General features: G+C 67.6%; 3 protein-coding genes across 3 annotated transcripts; 2 read left to right on the top strand and 1 right to left on the bottom strand.

Annotated features, from left to right (window-relative positions):
- Positions 1 to 735: 735 nt before the first annotated feature.
- PNMT (phenylethanolamine N-methyltransferase) lies at positions 736 to 2,311 on the top strand. The gene is made up of 3 exons (XM_042838666.1): positions 736 to 889; positions 993 to 1,200; positions 1,876 to 2,311. Exons 1-3 carry the CDS (start codon positions 736 to 738, stop codon positions 2,309 to 2,311), a joined length of 798 nt encoding a protein of 265 aa, XP_042694600.1.
- Positions 2,312 to 2,692: 381 nt separating this feature from the next.
- PGAP3 (post-GPI attachment to proteins phospholipase 3) lies at positions 2,693 to 5,675 on the bottom strand. Its single transcript, XM_042838663.1, has 8 exons — positions 5,477 to 5,675; positions 4,801 to 4,898; positions 4,565 to 4,717; positions 4,405 to 4,467; positions 4,260 to 4,321; positions 4,046 to 4,182; positions 3,663 to 3,867; positions 2,693 to 3,373 (listed from the first exon to the last, which is right to left on the bottom strand). Exons 1-8 carry the CDS (start codon positions 5,673 to 5,675, stop codon positions 3,310 to 3,312), a joined length of 981 nt encoding a protein of 326 aa, XP_042694597.1. The 3' UTR covers positions 2,693 to 3,309.
- Positions 5,676 to 6,798: 1,123 nt separating this feature from the next.
- On the top strand, positions 6,799 to 15,942 carry ERBB2 (erb-b2 receptor tyrosine kinase 2). Its single transcript, XM_042838665.1, is given in 28 exon segments — positions 6,799 to 6,843; positions 8,977 to 9,128; positions 9,219 to 9,387; positions 9,837 to 9,974; positions 10,087 to 10,155; positions 10,470 to 10,582; positions 10,668 to 10,712; positions 10,714 to 10,810; positions 10,893 to 11,009; positions 11,236 to 11,362; positions 11,445 to 11,518; positions 11,603 to 11,693; positions 11,776 to 11,975; positions 12,062 to 12,194; positions 12,285 to 12,375; positions 12,464 to 12,624; positions 12,695 to 12,742; positions 12,823 to 12,961; positions 13,033 to 13,155; positions 13,227 to 13,325; positions 13,400 to 13,585; positions 13,661 to 13,816; positions 13,894 to 13,969; positions 14,044 to 14,190; positions 14,264 to 14,361; positions 14,432 to 14,602; positions 14,749 to 15,004; positions 15,077 to 15,942. Coding segments are annotated over 27 exon segments (3,603 nt in total). The 5' UTR covers positions 6,799 to 6,843; positions 8,977 to 8,993; the 3' UTR covers positions 15,421 to 15,942.
- The last annotated feature ends 57 nt before the right edge of the window (positions 15,943 to 15,999 follow it).

Raw genomic sequence — 15,999 nt, 5'->3', positions numbered from 1 at the left:
CCCCCCTCCCTTACCAGCCCATGCCAGGGTTCTGGATGGCCCTGGTGTCAGCACCCAGATTAGCTGTTCCCTCCCGGATGGATCCTGCTGTCCCTGGGCCACCGCCAGGCCCTGCGCCCATCCCCTTCCCATCCCCATCCATCCCCACTCGCTGCCCGTAGGGCTTCACCACCTTCACCCCTTCCTTCTCCCAGCCCCACAAGCAGCACCGCCCCACATCCCAGGCTGCTGGGTGCAATGAGCGCACTGGGAGCTGGAGGGGTTGTTGGGCCGGATCCTGCCAGGGGCTGAGGTCCATCACACTCAGCTCAGCAGCGTTAGCTTCACGAGGCAGCGCCTGGACAGACCCCATCCCCATCCTTATCTCACTGCCTTCGTTCTCCCAGTCCTCATTCCCACTCCTGTCCCCATCTCCGTTCCCAGCCCCATCCCAACCTTACGCCGCACACAAGGGTCGGTGCAGCCCCTTTGGGGTGGCCACGCTCCCCAGCGCTGACACAACCCCACGGGCCGCAGCCCCCACGTGGGGAGCTGTGTGTGAGTGTGTGTGGGCCCAGCAGGGCCCGCAGGCGCTGACAATAACCTGGTTATCCACGATGGACAGCTGCAATCAGCGCCGAGCGGCCGCTGCCATAACTCACCGTGCCTCCCCCCCCCCCCCCCCCCCCCCCCCCCCATTTCCTGGTTATCGGGGCTATAAATGGGACGCAGCGTTGGCACAGCTCAGACCCCACCATGAGCAGCCTGGATGCCATCCGGGAGGGCTACGCACGCTTTGAGCCCCACGCCTACCTGCACAACAACTACGTGCCCCCCCGCGCCGACTTCTCCTCCGAGGAATGCGTGGTGCCCTGGAAGCTGAGATGTTTGGCCGAAACCTTCGCCAGCGGTGGGGAAACTGAGGCACGGGGTGGGGGGGCACGGAGCATCCCGCTCAGCTCTCCCATCCCATTCCTCACTGTGGGACCCCCCCCCCCCAACCCCACCCCCAGGTGAGATCTGTGGGCGCACGCTCATCGACGTGGGCTCGGGCCCCACCATCTATCAGCTGCTGAGCGCCTGCGATCACTTCGAGGAGATCGTGGCCACCGATTTCCTGGAGGTGAACCGGGAGGAGCTGCGGCGTTGGGTGCGGGGTGAGCCTGGAGCTTTCGACTGGAGTCCCTTCATCCAGCACGTCTGCAAGATCGAGGGGCGCGGGTAGGGCAGGAGGGGTTGGGGGGGGGGGTTGGGGGGCACATGGTGCTGCTGTGGAATGCTGGCCCCAAATCCCCGTGGAGCTTCGTGCCACGTCCCTGCAGATCGCGGCCCCTTGGATTTGAGGGTTGGGGGCTGAGACCCGCTGCAGTCGTGGTCCCACAGCCCATAGCGCTGATCCTGGCAGCTGATTCCTTTGGGATCCCACCCCCCAGGTCCCTCTGAGCACTGTGCTGGTCCCTATAGGATCCCAATGCCGTGTCCCCACATCTGCCCTGCTGATCCCCAGCCTCGCGTCCCCCCCTGTGCCAGGCTGACTCCTTTGGGATTCCATCTCCACATCCCTGCGGATGCTGTGCTGATCCCCGCAGGATCTCATCCCCATAATGCTGCTGATGCTGGGCTGATCGCTATGGGATCCCATCCCTGCATCCCCCCCAGGGTCCCATCCCCACACCGTGCTGATCCCTGCAGGTCCTGTCCAAACATCCCTTGCAGAAGTCAGGCTGATTGCTATGGGATCCCGTCCCCACATCCCACACTGGCTGCTGTGCTGCAGGACCCCAACCCCAAACCCCTATGGATGCCAGCCTGCTCCCTGCAGGACCCCAACCCCACACATCCCACACGGCTCCCCCTTCCCTCTGCCCCATCCCAATGCCACCCGCCGCCCCACAGGGAGCCCTGGCAGGACAAGGAGCAGCGGTTGCGGGGCCGCCTGCGGCGCATCCTCCCCATCGACGTGCACCATGCAGACCCACTGGGCGCCCCACTGCGCCCCCCGGCCGATGCTCTGCTCTCCACCTTCTGCCTGGAGGCCGTCAGCCCCGACCGCGCAGCCTTTGGACGAGCGCTGGTGAATGTGGGCTCAATGCTGCGCCCGGGGGGCCACGCCGTGCTGCTGGGGGCTCTGGGGGAGTCCTTCTACCTGGCGGGCGCCGCGCGGCTGCCCGTGGTGCCGCTGGATGAGGATGACGTCCGCGGGGCTCTGAGCGATGCTGGGTTCACCCTCCTTGATTTCCGCTCCTATCCCATGCCCCCCGCGCTGCGCACCGGCGTGGATGACGTCGATGGAGTGTTCTTTGTCCATGCACAGAAACCACTGGAAGGCTGAGCCCCCTCCCTCCCTGCTTCCCACCCTCAAAAAGGCCGCGCTCCTGAGTCTTGCCATCCCACCCCCACTGCGTCCCATAATAAAGCCTGAGCTGAGCACGGCACGGCCTTGGGGAGGCACGGCGGCTTGGGGGCTGTGCAGGCTGGGGGGTAAAATGGGGACGAGGGAAATGGGGGTCACTGCATCTCGAGGGAGGGGCTGCAGGGGCTTTTAAAGGGCATGCCAAGATGGGGGGAGTGGGGACAGAAGGGTGTGGGGGCTGCAGGGTGGGCGCTGCGTGGGGTGGGCAGGGTGGTGTGGGGTGACGGGAGCACAGCAGGGCTGGGTATGCAGCGCCCATAGAGCAGCCATGGGGTGCAGAGCAGGATGGGGGGCACAGAGTAGAGATTGAATTCCAGCTTTATTCACAGCACAGGGCACACCCTGCTGGGGGGCTGCACCCTGCTGGGTGGGGGGCACAGCCCCAGGGACTCCCCAAGGGCTGCACAGGGGTCACCCCCCCACCCGAAGGCACCGCTCTGACCCCACGCATTGCACTGTCCCCCCTCCGCCAAAAAGCCACCCAGCAGCAAGCAGGGCTGGGCAAAGCAGCATCTCTCCCCCTGTCCCCCAGGCACCAGCATACACAGGCACCATCACACCCCCCCCAGGGGTCCCCCTCTGTGCTCGGCCTCCCCCAGACCCTCACGTTCCCCCCCCCCCCATAGCAGTGTAGCCCCAACAGCCGTTGCCACCTCGCGGCTGCCGGGATCCACAGCAGGAGAAATGGGCTCAGCATCAGCAGCCAGGGGGGTTCACTGCCCCCAGCCTCTCCCAGAGAGGGGCTCCCGACCCCCACACAGGACAGAGTGATAGAAAGGAAAGCACATCTCAGAAGGCAGGGGGAAGGGGGAGTCCACGGCCAGGAGGTATGGGAGAGGGGGAGGGAGGAATTTGTTTGGCACACGTCGGGGCAGGGCCCTGGGGGGGCATGCAGTGTTTCATCCCTCCCTGCTGCTCTAGTCCACTTTGGAGAGGTCCGAGTTGGCCTTCAGGAGGTAGAGGCTGTCATCCACCAGGAAGCTGTGGGGAAGAAGGGGAGGGCTGGGGGGTGCAGATCGGTCCATTGGGGGCAGGAAGTGAGGGCACAAGGGGGGCCCAAAAGCCACCAGAGCCCAGTCAGACTCTGGAGCACCCCCAGCACCCAGGAGCAGAGAGGAGGCTCTGAGCACCCCCAATTCAAGACAGGGGACACAGCACTCCAAGGGCAAAAGAGGGGCCCCCAAGCACCTCAATTTCAAGAGCGGAGCACTGGGCACCCCATACTGAAGGAAAGGGCCTCAGGTGCCCCGATTTCAAGCACGGCCCTCACCTGTAGAAGAGGATGTTGAGCGGCACGGTGCTGATGTGCCAGAGGGCATGGGCGTCCAGCACCCAGAAGAGAGGAGGGAAGTCGAGGAGCTCGAGCAGAGCCCCCGCCTGCAGCAGCAGCACCACCACCGCACACTTCCAGACGTGGGGCAGGCGGGGCCGGTTCCGCAGGCACCACCAGAGCCACCACAGCAGGTTGAGGAGCCCTAAGGGGGGAAAAAAAGGGGGTAGGGGGATGGGAGAGCGATGGCCCGCACCATTGCGTCCCCACATCCTCCACCCTGCTCCCATCGTGTTCCCTCGGCCCCTACTCTGATCCCATCGTTCCTCCTGGACCCGTTGCTCCCACGTTCCCCACCCCAGCCCCGCTGCCCCAGCTCTCACCGATGGCCACGTTCGCAGCCATGTTGTAGCCGTAGTCAAAGCGGACGAGCGTCAGGTAGGAGATGTGGCAGGCGAGGAAGAGGAGGAGGAAGGCCCTGAAGACGCCGATTAAGGCCGGCCGCCGCAGCCCCATCGTCCTGTGGACAGGAGGACAGCAGTGACACAAACCCAGCCCCAGGAACAGCGTTGTCCCCAGCGCTGGGACCGCGCTCACCTGACCCAGCACAGGTACACGGAGTGCAGGACAACGGCTGAGGCGCAGAAGTAGTCGAGTTTCTGCAGGGCAGGAGTGGAACTGGGGGCTCAGACCCCGGGGATTCACCCAGTGCCCCCCACAAGGTGGGGATGGGGACCCTCACCTCTGTCAGCGCCGTGTCCCGCGTGTGGAAGACGGTGGACCAGAACCAGGCATTGACAGAGACCTGTGGAGAGCACAGAGTGCTGTTGTAGACAGGGACAGACGAGGTCACCACAGTGGTGGCTTCTGCACGTCCCCAGTGCCCCGAGGGGAGGACTTACCCAGGCAAAGGCGACGCAGGTGGGGTACATGGGGGAGGTGGGGGGCACGGCAGCTTTGTAGCGCAGCAGCATCAGGAAGCTGGCCAGGCCGTTGAGGAGGGAGGCGAAGGCAGAGGCTGGCTCCTGAACAAAGAGGAACCGGGAGAAGGGCCACTGCAAGGGGACGGGGGGGGGCGTCAGTTGGATGGAGGGAACGCAGGGAACCCCAGCCTCCCTCCCCCCCCCTTTGTGCTCACCTTGCCATGGAACTGCGGCACGCGGCGGCCGCCCTGCACGTAGAGCCGCACTGTGTGCCACATGCACTCATACTTGCAGTCATCGTGGCACGTCCAGCCTGGGGATGGGGAGCGGGGGGTCCCGGGGTGGGGCTCAGTGTGTCCCTCCTCCCTGCACCCCCTCCAGTCCCTCTCAGCACAATGGGTGTCAGGACACCCATTTGCCATGGCCAAGGAGAAAGTTCCAGGATGGCCCTAAGTCTCCCCAGTGCAGCCCAGTACCCCCCATCGTGGCTCTGTGCCTCCCAGCACAGCCCTGCATGCTCCAATGTGGCTCAGGTGTTCCCCCAGAACGAGCCAGCAACCTTCCAACCTTACCCCAGCGTGGCTCAGTGCCTCCCGGTCCATCCCAGTGCTCCCAGTACGGTCCCAGTTAGGAACCAGTGACCCCCCCCAGTCCGGTCTCACCTCGGCCCAGTGCTCCCCAGTGCAGAACTAGCACAGCCCGGTCACCTCTCAGCCCACACCGATACGAGCCCACAGCTCCCAGTACATCCCAGTGCTCCCAGTTCGGCCCCGCCTCCACGTGCAGAGGAGGAGCCTGCGCGACACGTGGGCGTGGCCACCACGTGGGCGTGGCCCGGAAGCGGCGGAGTCTCCAGGCCCCTCAGCCAATGGGCGGGCAGCGGGGCGGTACCTGTGAGGCCCATGTAGAGCGGCTGCCGGGCGCGGAAGTGCCGCAGCGCCGCCCCCGAGCAGTTCCGCCGCTCGCAGCGGCCCAGGCACTCGCGGTACAGCGGCTCCCGGTCGCCCTGAGAGCCGCGGGCCGGGCCCGGCGCCGTCGCCGCTCCCAGCAACAGCAGCAGCGCGGCCCTCGCCGCCCCGCCGCTCGCCATCGCCGCCCGGCGCGGCTTCCGGCCCGCCCCGGAAGTGGGGGCGGCGCGGAGCACCACGGGATATAGCGCCCCCGCTGGCAGCGGGCATCACGGGAGGGTTGCGGTCCTCTAGAGCGGGAGGATCATGGGATATTTCGCCCCCCCCCTCCTTCGGCGCTCTCCGCAGAGGCTCACGGGATATATCCCCCCGTGGTGCCGGGGGGCGTTGGAGGCCTCGAGGGGCTCAGGCCCGGTGGGGGGACCGGAGGGCACCCGGGGGTCTCAGCGCAGTGCGTAGAGGAGCGGGGCGGCGGGGGCCGCGAGGTCCAGGGCTCCCTCACAACAGCGGGCCTGGCTGGGAGATGGGGGCAGCTGCGAGACCGGCCCTGCCCCGCGGCCTCGGCCTGTACCGCCGCACCGCGCGTGGGGCCGGGGGTCGAGCCCTGCAGCGGGGCAGCCCGAGAGCTGCGGTGCTCCGGTGGAGCCGTGCCAGCAGCGGGGCCGTGCCCGGTGCTTCGCAGTGCCCATTGTGGAGCTCCCACGTTGGGGGAACCCCAAGATGGAGCGCACGAGGGTGGCTCCACTGCACCCCCCCAGTCAGGACCCCTGGTGACCGAGACAGGAAAACCCGGTGCTGCCGGGATGGGGTGACCGAGAGCAGCCGGGAGTCCCGGTACGGCGGGATCCCCGTGCCCGGTACGCCCGGCTTGGTGCTGCCTGTGTCGGAGGGGCCCCGCTGCTCCCGGGATGAAGCGCCCAAAGCCGCCCGGTGGTTCCCGTGGTTCCGATGCTGCCCGGGATATTCGGAACCCGCGACGTCCGGCCTCGGTGCTGCCGGGCGGCCGCGAGCAGCCGGGAGCTCCGCCGTTGATCCCGGCACAGCGGGACGGACGGTGACCCGACGCCGCCCGGTGCCTCCGGTGCTCGGGAGCGCGCGGGGTGGGCGGGAGCGCGCGGCGCGCCCTCTTCCCCGCTCCCAGGAACGCTGCGCGTCCCCGCGAGGTGGAGCCCGGGAGCGCGGCGGGAGGCGGCGGAACCGCACCGCAAACTTTCCCGGAGCGGCCGGCGCGGGGCCATGGGCCGCGGCCCGCGCTGAGCACCATGATCGCCGCCCGCGGCCGCCCGCTTTGCCCCGCGCTGCTGCTGCTGCTGCTGCTCGCCGCGCTTTGCCCCGCCGCCGCCGCCGAAGGTGGGTCCGCCCCGACGGGCAGCGGGGGCGCGGGGGGCGGCGGCGGGACTCGGTGCGGAGTTTTGCGGAGAGCGGAGGGGTCGGGGTAGCGGGGCCGGGGGGCTGCTGGGGCTTTGCGGTTGAAAGTGACCCCCACCCCTCCCGCCTTGCTTGTTCCCCCCCCCCCCCCCTCCCGGCTCCCCGCCGTGGGCAGCACCTCCCTCTCGGCGTTCCCACGCGGGATTGGGCTGAGCCGGGAGGCGCGGGGCCGGGGGCGGCCGCACCGCTCGTTGCCCCCCCCGGTGTCCCCCGGCGAGGGCGAGCTCGCAGCTCCTGCTGTGCCGTGTCCCCCAGGGGACCCCGAAATGGAGACGGCCCCGTCCCCACCGCGATGCGTGGGTTGGAACGGCTCGCGGGGGTCCCGCAGATCACAAGAGGTGCGGTGACACAACCGCGAGAGCCCCCCCTTCCCCCCCCTCCTCGTCCCACGGAGATGGTTTCGGGGCGCGGAGGGGCCCCGGGGCGGCGGCGGTGCCGCACGGTGCGGGTGGGCGGGCGGGCGGGTGCGTCCCCGCCGGTCGCTCCCATCCACATTCTCGAGGTGCCGCACCCTGCCCGGCCCGACGGGAGCAGCCGGGGCAGGACCCAGCGCCGCGGGGCCTCGGCCGGAGCGAGGACGGGGCGGGCATCGCCCCACCGCCGTCCCCACGCAGACCCCGATGTGGGGCTCCGGGCAAAAAGTGGGGACTCGGTGGGTCCCTTCTGCTCCCATCACCCTGCAGCTCGAGCTCCGAGTGGTGGCACGTCCCCACCGCTGTACCCAGCTCTGTCCCCAGGGCAGGGGGTGACGCGCAGCCCGAGCCCCGGGAGGGCGATGGCAGTGGTTCCGAACTGGGATCCATCCCCACCGCCTTCCTCCGGCCCTGGGAGCGCCGTCGGCATCCCCTGCCCGCACGCAGCAGGTGGAGCAGACCTTGAGCTTTGGCCGCACAACACCGCTGGGCCGTTCCCTTCGGGGTGGGGGCACCTGGCAGTCCCCACCTCCCCATCCACATGGGTAGCTGCCCCGTGCCAAGGGGCAGAGATTCCCGTTCTGGAGGCTCGGGGTTGTTTCCCCGTCTCGGCGGCCCCGCAGCAGGCAGAGGTCGGGAAGGGGGGGGGGCGGCTGCATCCCGCGTTGTCCCATGGCCTCGTGGCAGCTGCCGGCACCGGGGGCTGTCACTCAGCCTCCGCGCGGCCCCCCCTGCACGGAGGGCAGAGCGAGACGTACCCAACCCCTGCCTCAGCGTCCCCTTCCGAGGTGGTGATGCCGTGGGTCAGCGTTGGGCCGCGGCCCCCACCCCATGAGGTGAGAGGGGACAACGGGGAGACATCGTGACCCCGCTCGAGGAGAGGCAGGGGAGCACCTTGGCACGTGGGGGTCTCGAGGGACCCCAGCCCCAAAGCCTTCACTGGGGGGCCGTCCCGCGTGGCGGTGGGGCGCCGGGGGCCGCGGGCGTGCCGGGGCTGGGCCGTGCCTGCGTCACCCCGCGCGCTCCCCAAACATGCCCGACCTGAAAAGGCGGTTCCCGGCGGGACGCTGCGGCCGGGCCGTGCCACCCCACCGCCGTGACTCACCGCACCCCGGCCCGCCCCTCCCGGACCCACCGCCACGCACTGGGTGGGGGACGGGGGGACGGAGCGAGGCGGCCATGGGACGCGGCCATCCGGGGCCGCTCAACAATCGCGTGTTGTCTGGGCTTCTCCCCCCCCGGCGGCGTGGGCACAGCATTCCTGCTCCGCGGCCCCCGCCCCGCTCGGGGCCCCCCGGGCTGCGCTCGGTGCGGGCTGTGGGGCCGGGGCGGCGTTCGGCCCCCTGGGACCGCCCAGTGCCGGACGTGGGCACGCGGTGGGGGTCGCGGCTGCGTGCCGAAACGCTGGGGTGGTGCTGCGGTGGGAGCTGGGGGTCCGCATCCCCGAGCATCCCGCGTCCCTCGTCCCCACGCCACGTGCGGGGGCCGCGCAGGAAGCCCATCGGAAGCCCATCGGAAGTTTTTGGGAGCAGATAACCGTCAGCAGCCTCAGCCGCAGCATTTCCTGCGGCCGGATCCCGCGGGGGCGATGGCACGGCCGGCCTTGGCTGACCCGTCTCACCCCCTCCATCCATCCCCGCAGTGTGCACCGGCACCGACATGAAGCTGCTGCAGCCCTCCAGCCCCGAGAGCCACTACGAGACCTTACGGCACCTCTACCAGGGCTGCCAGGTGGTGCAGGGCAACCTGGAGCTCACCTACCTGCCCCCCGGCGCCGACACCGCTTTCCTCAAGGTGCGAGGATGCGGGGACACGTGGCACCGGGAAGGAAGGGGGGTCCTGGGGGTCTCACCGCCGTTCTGCCCCATCTCCTCCACCCCGCAGGACATCGAGGAGGTGCAGGGCTACGTGCTGATCGCTGAGAACCACGTGAGCGCCGTGGGGCTGCAGGGGCTGCGCATCATCCGCGGGACGCAGCTCTTCCAGGAGCGCTACGCGTTGGCCGTGCTGGGCAATGTGGGGCTGCGGCAGCTCGGCATGCGGCAGCTCACAGGTAGGGGGCGTAAGGGGGGGGGGGGGAGGAGATGGATGGGGGGTCGCTGCGTGGGAGCTGCAGGTCCACGAGTAGGGCTGGAGTAAAGAATCACCGCGTGGTTTGGGTTGCAAGACCCCAAAATCCATCCATCCATCCTCAGCCCATGTCCCCTCCCACAGCTCACCGTGCTGGACCTGAGCGCTGCCAGGGATGGGGGCACCCACAGCTGCTCTGTGCCCTCATAGCAATGAATTTCTTCCCGATGTCTAACCTAAATCTCCCCTCTTTTAGCTTAGACCATTCCCCGTTGTCCATCCCTATGCCCCCAGTAGAACTCACTCCTCCCCAGATTTTATGCAGCCCCTTCCGTCTCTGGGTGGTGACTCCAAGCCCCTGTGTGGGGCTGGGTGTCCCCGTGGGGCCATCCCCCCGTGCTGATGGCAGCTCTTGTCCCCCCCCCCACGCAGAGATCCTGAAGGGGGGGGTGCACATTGAGGGGAACCCCCAGCTCTGCTTCCAGGAGACCATCCTCTGGGCTGACATCTTCCACCGGCACAACGAGCTGCGCAGTGAGACCCGCGTGGAGAGCACCCGCAGCCGCACCTGTGAGCAGCCCCAGGGCTGGGGAGGGGGCATGGGGGGGCTGAGAGGTGGGTGGGTTGGGGGATGCTACCCCCCCCCCCCAGCGCCCTATTGATGCCAACCGTCCGCCTGCAGGTCCTGACTGCAGGGCACTGTGTGTGGAGGGGCACTGCTGGGGCGACGGCCCCCGGGATTGCCAGACCCGTGAGTAGGGGGCTGCCTGGACCCCCCCCACCCCATAGATACCCCCCAAACCATTGGGCATTCCCATATCCCTGCTCCATTCACCCCGTGTAGCACCCAGATCCCTGCCCTGGGGACCTCCACTGGTGCCCCCCCAGTCACCACGCTGCAGACCTTCCCCTTGTCCCCAAACCCCTGCTCCGTAGATGCCCAGAATCCCTTCCCCATACACCTTCGGAATGCCACCTACTCCGCAGCTCCTCGCCCCTCTCCCCAGTCTCTCTCCCTTTGGGGGAGGGATCCCCACGGCACTGTGTCCCCCTTTTCCCCCCCAGTGACCAACAGTATCTGCCACGGGTGCCCACGCTGCAAGGGCACGAAGCCGACGGACTGCTGCCACGAGCAGTGCGCTGCGGGCTGCACCGGCCCCAAGCACTCCGACTGCCTGGTGGGCAAGGGATGGGGGGGTGGGCAGGGGATTCCCCCAAACACAGGGGCTGATGGTTGGACCACCCCCCCACCTTCCCCCCCAGGCCTGTCTGAACTTCAACCGGAGTGGGATTTGTGAGCTGCACTGCCCCCCCCCTCGTCATCTACAACTCCGACACCTTCGAGTCGGTGCCCAACCGCGATGGGCGTTACACCTTTGGTGCCAGCTGTGTCAGCCAGTGCCCCTGTGAGTGCTGGGGGGGCGGGGAGGGGTCTGAGCACCTCCTTACCCAGTTCTGACCGTCCTGTCCCCTCCCCCCGCCCCCCAGATAACTACCTTGCGACAGAGGTGGGCTCCTGTACCCTTGTCTGCCCCCAGAACAGTCAAGAGGTGACAGTCAACAATGTGCAGAAATGCGAGAAGTGCAGCAAGCCTTGTCCAGAGGGTGAGTGCCTGGGGGGGGGTCCTGATTATGCAGCTAGGGAGGCTCTGGGGCAACCCGGGGGGCTGCTGTTCACTGGGAAGCTCTGCAGGGACGGTGCTGGAGAGCCCCAGCCTCCAGTGGAGCCAAGGGGCTGCTGTGCCCTGAGGGGCCCTGCAGCATGCTGCCGAAGAGGCAGCACTATGGGGAGGTCCTGGTGAATCTACCACCCCCTCTCTGCCCCCTGCAGTGTGCTACGGCCTGGGGGTGGATTTCCTCAAGGGCGTCCGTGCTGTCAATGCCTCCAACATCCGGCACTTTGCTGGCTGCACCAAGATCTTTGGCAGCCTGGCCTTCCTGCCCGAGACCTTCGCTGGGTAAGTGCTGCAGACCCCATCCCAGAGGGAACCATTGCGACCCCCTGCAGTCCCAACAACCCCCCCTTCCTATCTCCCGCAGGGACCCAAGCACCAACACAGCACCCCTGGACCCCCAGCTGCTATCAGTCTTCGAGAGCCTGGAGGAGCTGACAGGTGAGTGCTCAGGGGTGGGGACATGAGCTGAGGGCACAAAGCGAGCAGTGGTTACACTTGTGTCCCCCTCCTCCCCTCCCCCAGGGTATCTGTACATTGCTGCCTGGCCACCCGGCATGGACGACCTGGGTGCCTTTCAGAACCTGCGTGTTATCCGTGGCCGTGTGCTGCACAAGTGAGATGGGGACGGGGACCTGGAGGGACGTGATGGGTGACACGGAGGTGACGTGGGTGCTCACCTGGCTGTGTCTTGGCAGCGGTGCCTACTCACTGACGCTGCAGGACCTGGCGGTGCGGGCATTGGGGCTGCGTGCCCTGCAGGAGATCAGCAGTGGGATGGTGCTCATCCACCACAACCCCCAGCTCTGCTTCCTCCAGAAGGTGCCCTGGGACAGCATCTTCCGCCACCCCCGCCAGCACCTCTTCCAGACCCACAACAAAGCCCCCGAGCAGTGCGGTGAGGACCCCCCAGTCCCACTCCCAGCCCTGCTCATGGTCCCCAGGCCGGGCCATGGGGGGTAACCCTGTGTCCGACCTCCCCAGAGAGTGAGGGCCTGGTGTGCTTCCACCTCTGTGCCCAAGGGCACTGCTGGGGGCCCGGCCCCACTCAGTGCGTCTCCTGTGAGCGCTTCCTGCGGGGCCAGGAGTGCGTGGCCTCCTGCAACCTGCTGGATGGGTGAGTGTAGGGATGGGCTGAGCCTGGCAGGGGGAGTGGGACGCAGCCCTGCATCGATCCCAACCCCATCCCACTCCCACCGCCCCGCAGTGCCGTCCGGGAGCACACCAACGGCACGCGCTGCCTGCCCTGCCACCCTGAGTGCCAGCCACAGAACGGCACCGAGACCTGCTTTGGATCGGTGAGCACGGGGACATGGGGACACCAGCCTGGGGATGGCGCTGCCGCCAGGCCCCTCACCCCCCACCCCTTGCCCCCCTGCCCCACAGGACGCGGATCAGTGCGTGGCGTGTGCGCACTACAAGGACGGGCAGCAGTGTGTGCGGCGCTGCCCCAGCGGGGTGAAGGTGGACGCCTCCTTTGTGCCCATCTGGAAGTACCCGGATGAGGAGGGGGTCTGCCAGCTCTGCCCCACCAACTGCACCCACTCGTGAGTATGCACCGCGACCAGGGGTATGGAAGGGGGCTGCTGGATGCTCACCCACCCTGCGTTCTATCAGGTGCACCATCCGGGACGAGGACGGCTGCCCCGTGGACCAGAAGCCAAGGTAGCACCATGGGTACCCCTGCCCCACGGGGGAGCATCGGGGGGTGACCACGTCCCCACGCCCCCTGTCACCTCCCACAGCCAGGTGACGTCCATCATTGCTGGTGTGGTGGGGGCTCTGCTGGTCGTCGTCCTTCTGCTCATCACCGTCATCTGCGTCAAGCGTCGGCGGCAGCAGGAGAGGAAGCACACCATGCGGCGGCTGCTGCAGGAGACCGAGGTGGGGATGTGGGGCAACCTGGAGGGGAGGGCTCGAAGAGTTGTCCCTCCTCACTCACCTGTCCCTTGCAGCTGGTGGAGCCGCTGACGCCCAGCGGGGCCCTTCCCAACCAAGCGCAGATGCGCATCCTCAAGGAGACAGAGTTGAAGAAAGTGAAGGTTTTGGGCTCCGGCGCTTTCGGCACTGTCTATAAGGTGAGGAGTGGGAGGCACAGCCAGTGAGATGGCGCCATCTGCGTCCTCCTCGCTCACCGACCCCCCCATAGGGCATCTGGATCCCCGACGGGGAGAGCGTGAAGATCCCGGTGGCCATCAAGGTGTTGCGGGAGAACACTTCGCCCAAGGCCAACAAGGAGATCCTGGATGTGAGTGCGGTGGAGGCGGGCACGGGGCTGGGAAGTCTGTGCCAACCTGACCTCCTGTCCGTGGCTGCCTGCAGGAAGCCTACGTGATGGCCGGGGTGGGCAGCCCCTACGTGTCACGGCTGCTGGGCATCTGCCTGACCTCCACGGTGCAGCTGGTGACGCAGCTGATGCCCTACGGCTGCTTGCTGGACTACGTGCGGGAGAACAAGGACCGCATCGGCTCCCAGGACCTGCTCAACTGGTGTGTGCAGATCGCCAAGGTAGGACTGGGGGCTGCTGGGGGCTGTGGGGGCCGCGGGGGGTTGGAGGTGCAGAGCTGAATGCCTGCTGCCCAGGGGATGAGCTACCTGGAGGAGGTGCGGCTGGTGCACCGTGACCTGGCTGCTCGCAACGTCCTGGTCAAGAGCCCCAACCACGTCAAAATCACAGACTTCGGGCTGGCACGGCTGCTTGATATCGACGAGACCGAGTACCATGCTGACGGGGGCAAGGTGGGACGTGGGGACGGGGTGACAGGGAGCGTGGTGCCTCCAGGGGGTCCCGCTCACCCCTCCACCCTCCCACCCAGGTCCCCATCAAATGGATGGCGCTGGAGTCCATCCTGCGCCGGCGCTTCACCCACCAGAGCGATGTCTGGAGCTACGGTGCGTTCCTGTGCTGGCTGTGGTGGGGCAGGGGGTCCCAAAGCGACGCTTACCCCATGTCCCCGTGTCCTCAGGTGTCACAGTGTGGGAGCTGATGACTTTCGGGGCAAAACCCTACGATGGGATCCCAGCGAGGGAGATCCCTGACCTGCTGGAGAAGGGCGAGCGGCTGCCGCAGCCGCCCATCTGCACCATCGACGTCTACATGATCATGGTGAAATGTGAGTGGGGGGACGTGGGGACACGGTGGCTTGGACCCCACCGCCCCCCTCACGGCGCTCGGCTCTGCCCCAGGCTGGATGATCGACTCCGAGTGCCGGCCCAAGTTCCGTGAGCTGGTCACCGAGTTCTCCCGCATGGCCCGCGACCCCCAGCGCTTTGTGGTCATCCAGGTACGGGGTCCCGGGGGTTTTGCCCTCAGCCGTGCCCCAGCAGGCACTGACAGCCCCCCCTCGCCCCCAGAACGACATGATCGGGCTGCCCAGCTCCATGGATAGCACCTTCTACCGGGCGCTGCTGGAGGAGGAGGACATGGACGACCTGGTGGATGCTGAGGAGTACCTGGTCCCTCACCAGGGCTTCTTCAGTGCCGAGACCTCCACTGCCTACCGCAGCCGCATCTCCTCCACGCGGGTATGGGGCAGCTTGGGGCAGCTTGGGGCAGCGTGCTGCTGCAGGGTCCACAGGGTGCAAAGTCCCCAGCGCTACCTGGAGACCCCGCAGACCCCGTGCGACCCCACGGCGCCTTGCCCGACTCCGTGCCCCTCTTGCCTCCTCAGAGCACGGCGGAAACCCCAGCCGACACAACAGAGGGCGAGGAATCAGCTGCCTTCCCCTTTCCACCGCAGAGCCTGGTGGAGGGGCCAGAGTGCCCTGTGCCAGAGGCTCTGGAGGTGGATGTTGGGGCCAAGGGAGCCCTGCCGAGCCCCCCGGCCACACGGTACAGCGAGGACCCCACTGCGCTGCCGGGTGATGAGAGCGAGGGTCTGGACCCCGAGGGCTTCGCCCCCCCAGCTCCCCATACCACTATGCCAGGTAGGGCAATAGGGACCCTGGGAGGGAGGCAAGGACCCTGCTCAGCTGCTGACACGTCCCTTGTCCCTGCAGAGTACGTGAATCAGGCTGGGGAGCGGCCGTCGCCCCCCCGGCACCCCTGCGCACCGCCGTCCCCACCAGACAAGCCCAAGGGCCACCAAGGCAAGAACGGGCTGATCAAGGACACCAAGCACCCCTTCCTGGGGCCCTTTGGCCGCGCCGTGGAGAACCCCGAGTACCTGGCCCCCCCGGGGCTGCCGGTCCCCACCGCCTTCAGCCAGGCCTTTGACAACCCCTACTACTGGAATCAGGACCCCCCCAAAGCCGGGAGCCCTGAGGGTGGACCCGGCTCCACGCCGGCAGCTGAAAACCCCGAGTACCTGGGTTTGGCTGAGCCTGAGGACGTGGCTGTGTAGGGCAGGGCCGCCGCTGGACCCCCCTTTCACCGAGGCAGCTTGGGGAGGGACGGCGTGAGGCCGGCGGCGGATGTGGGGCCGGGACTGCCCCCTCTGCAGGGGATGCCCTGTGCTGCAGGAGAGCCCAGGGCACCGTGGGACAGTGCAGCAGCACAGGGGTGGGCACAGAGGACCCCCAGAAGGAGCCCAAAAGCCCCACCGAGATGGCTGCTCACACGGTTCCTCATGGAATAAGGAAGATGGAAGCAGCATCACCCGACCAGCACAGGACTGGGAGCCCCATCACACTGCTATTCCTCACCATACACCCGTCACACTGCCACTGTCCCAAAGGCTCCTCTGCCACCGCTGTGCCCCAGCCCCCTCCCCCCCGGCGCCCAGCTGCGCTGGACACACTGACTTGCACTGAGCAGGTGGATGCTGGGCTGCCCGGGCTCCTGCTGGATTCCTGTGAAGCTGATGGTGTCGCACCTGGATGTATATTTGATCATTGTATATGATTTTTTTTTTTTTCTTTTTCTACTCTGCTGGCTCTGCGTGCTTTGCTCCCGTCTCCTCCATCAGCTGCTGCCACCACAG

This window comes from Centrocercus urophasianus, unplaced genomic scaffold (assembly GCF_019232065.1).
Source record: "Centrocercus urophasianus isolate 14NV4802_14NV808 unplaced genomic scaffold, USGS_Curo_1.0 seq_883, whole genome shotgun sequence".
In the NCBI taxonomy this organism is placed as follows: domain Eukaryota; kingdom Metazoa; phylum Chordata; class Aves; order Galliformes; family Phasianidae; genus Centrocercus; species Centrocercus urophasianus.
The sequence above is the reverse complement of the archived record's forward strand: the minus strand, read 5'-3'. Positions and strand labels throughout refer to the sequence as shown.

What these genes read in the sequence shown, in the direction of transcription:
- PNMT (XM_042838666.1), top strand. Translation starts at nt 736, where the DNA reads ATGAGCAGCCTGGATGCCATCCGGGAGGGCTACGCACGCTTTGAGCCC. An exon ending in GGCCGAAACCTTCGCCAGCG is followed by an intron (nt 890 to 992) that starts GTGGGGAAACTG and finishes CCCCACCCCCAG; the next exon opens with GTGAGATCTGTGGGCGCACG. An exon ending in TGCAAGATCGAGGGGCGCGG is followed by an intron (nt 1,201 to 1,875) that starts GTAGGGCAGGAG and finishes GCCGCCCCACAG; the next exon opens with GGAGCCCTGGCAGGACAAGG.
- PGAP3 (XM_042838663.1), bottom strand. Translation starts at nt 5,675, where the DNA reads ATGGCGAGCGGCGGGGCGGCGAGGGCCGCGCTGCTGCTGTTGCTGGGA. An exon ending in GGGACACGGCGCTGACAGAG is followed by an intron (nt 4,322 to 4,404) that starts GTGAGGGTCCCC and finishes CCTGCCCTGCAG; the next exon opens with AAACTCGACTACTTCTGCGC. An exon ending in GGCTGCGAACGTGGCCATCG is followed by an intron (nt 3,868 to 4,045) that starts GTGAGAGCTGGG and finishes TTCCCCCCTTAG; the next exon opens with GGCTCCTCAACCTGCTGTGG.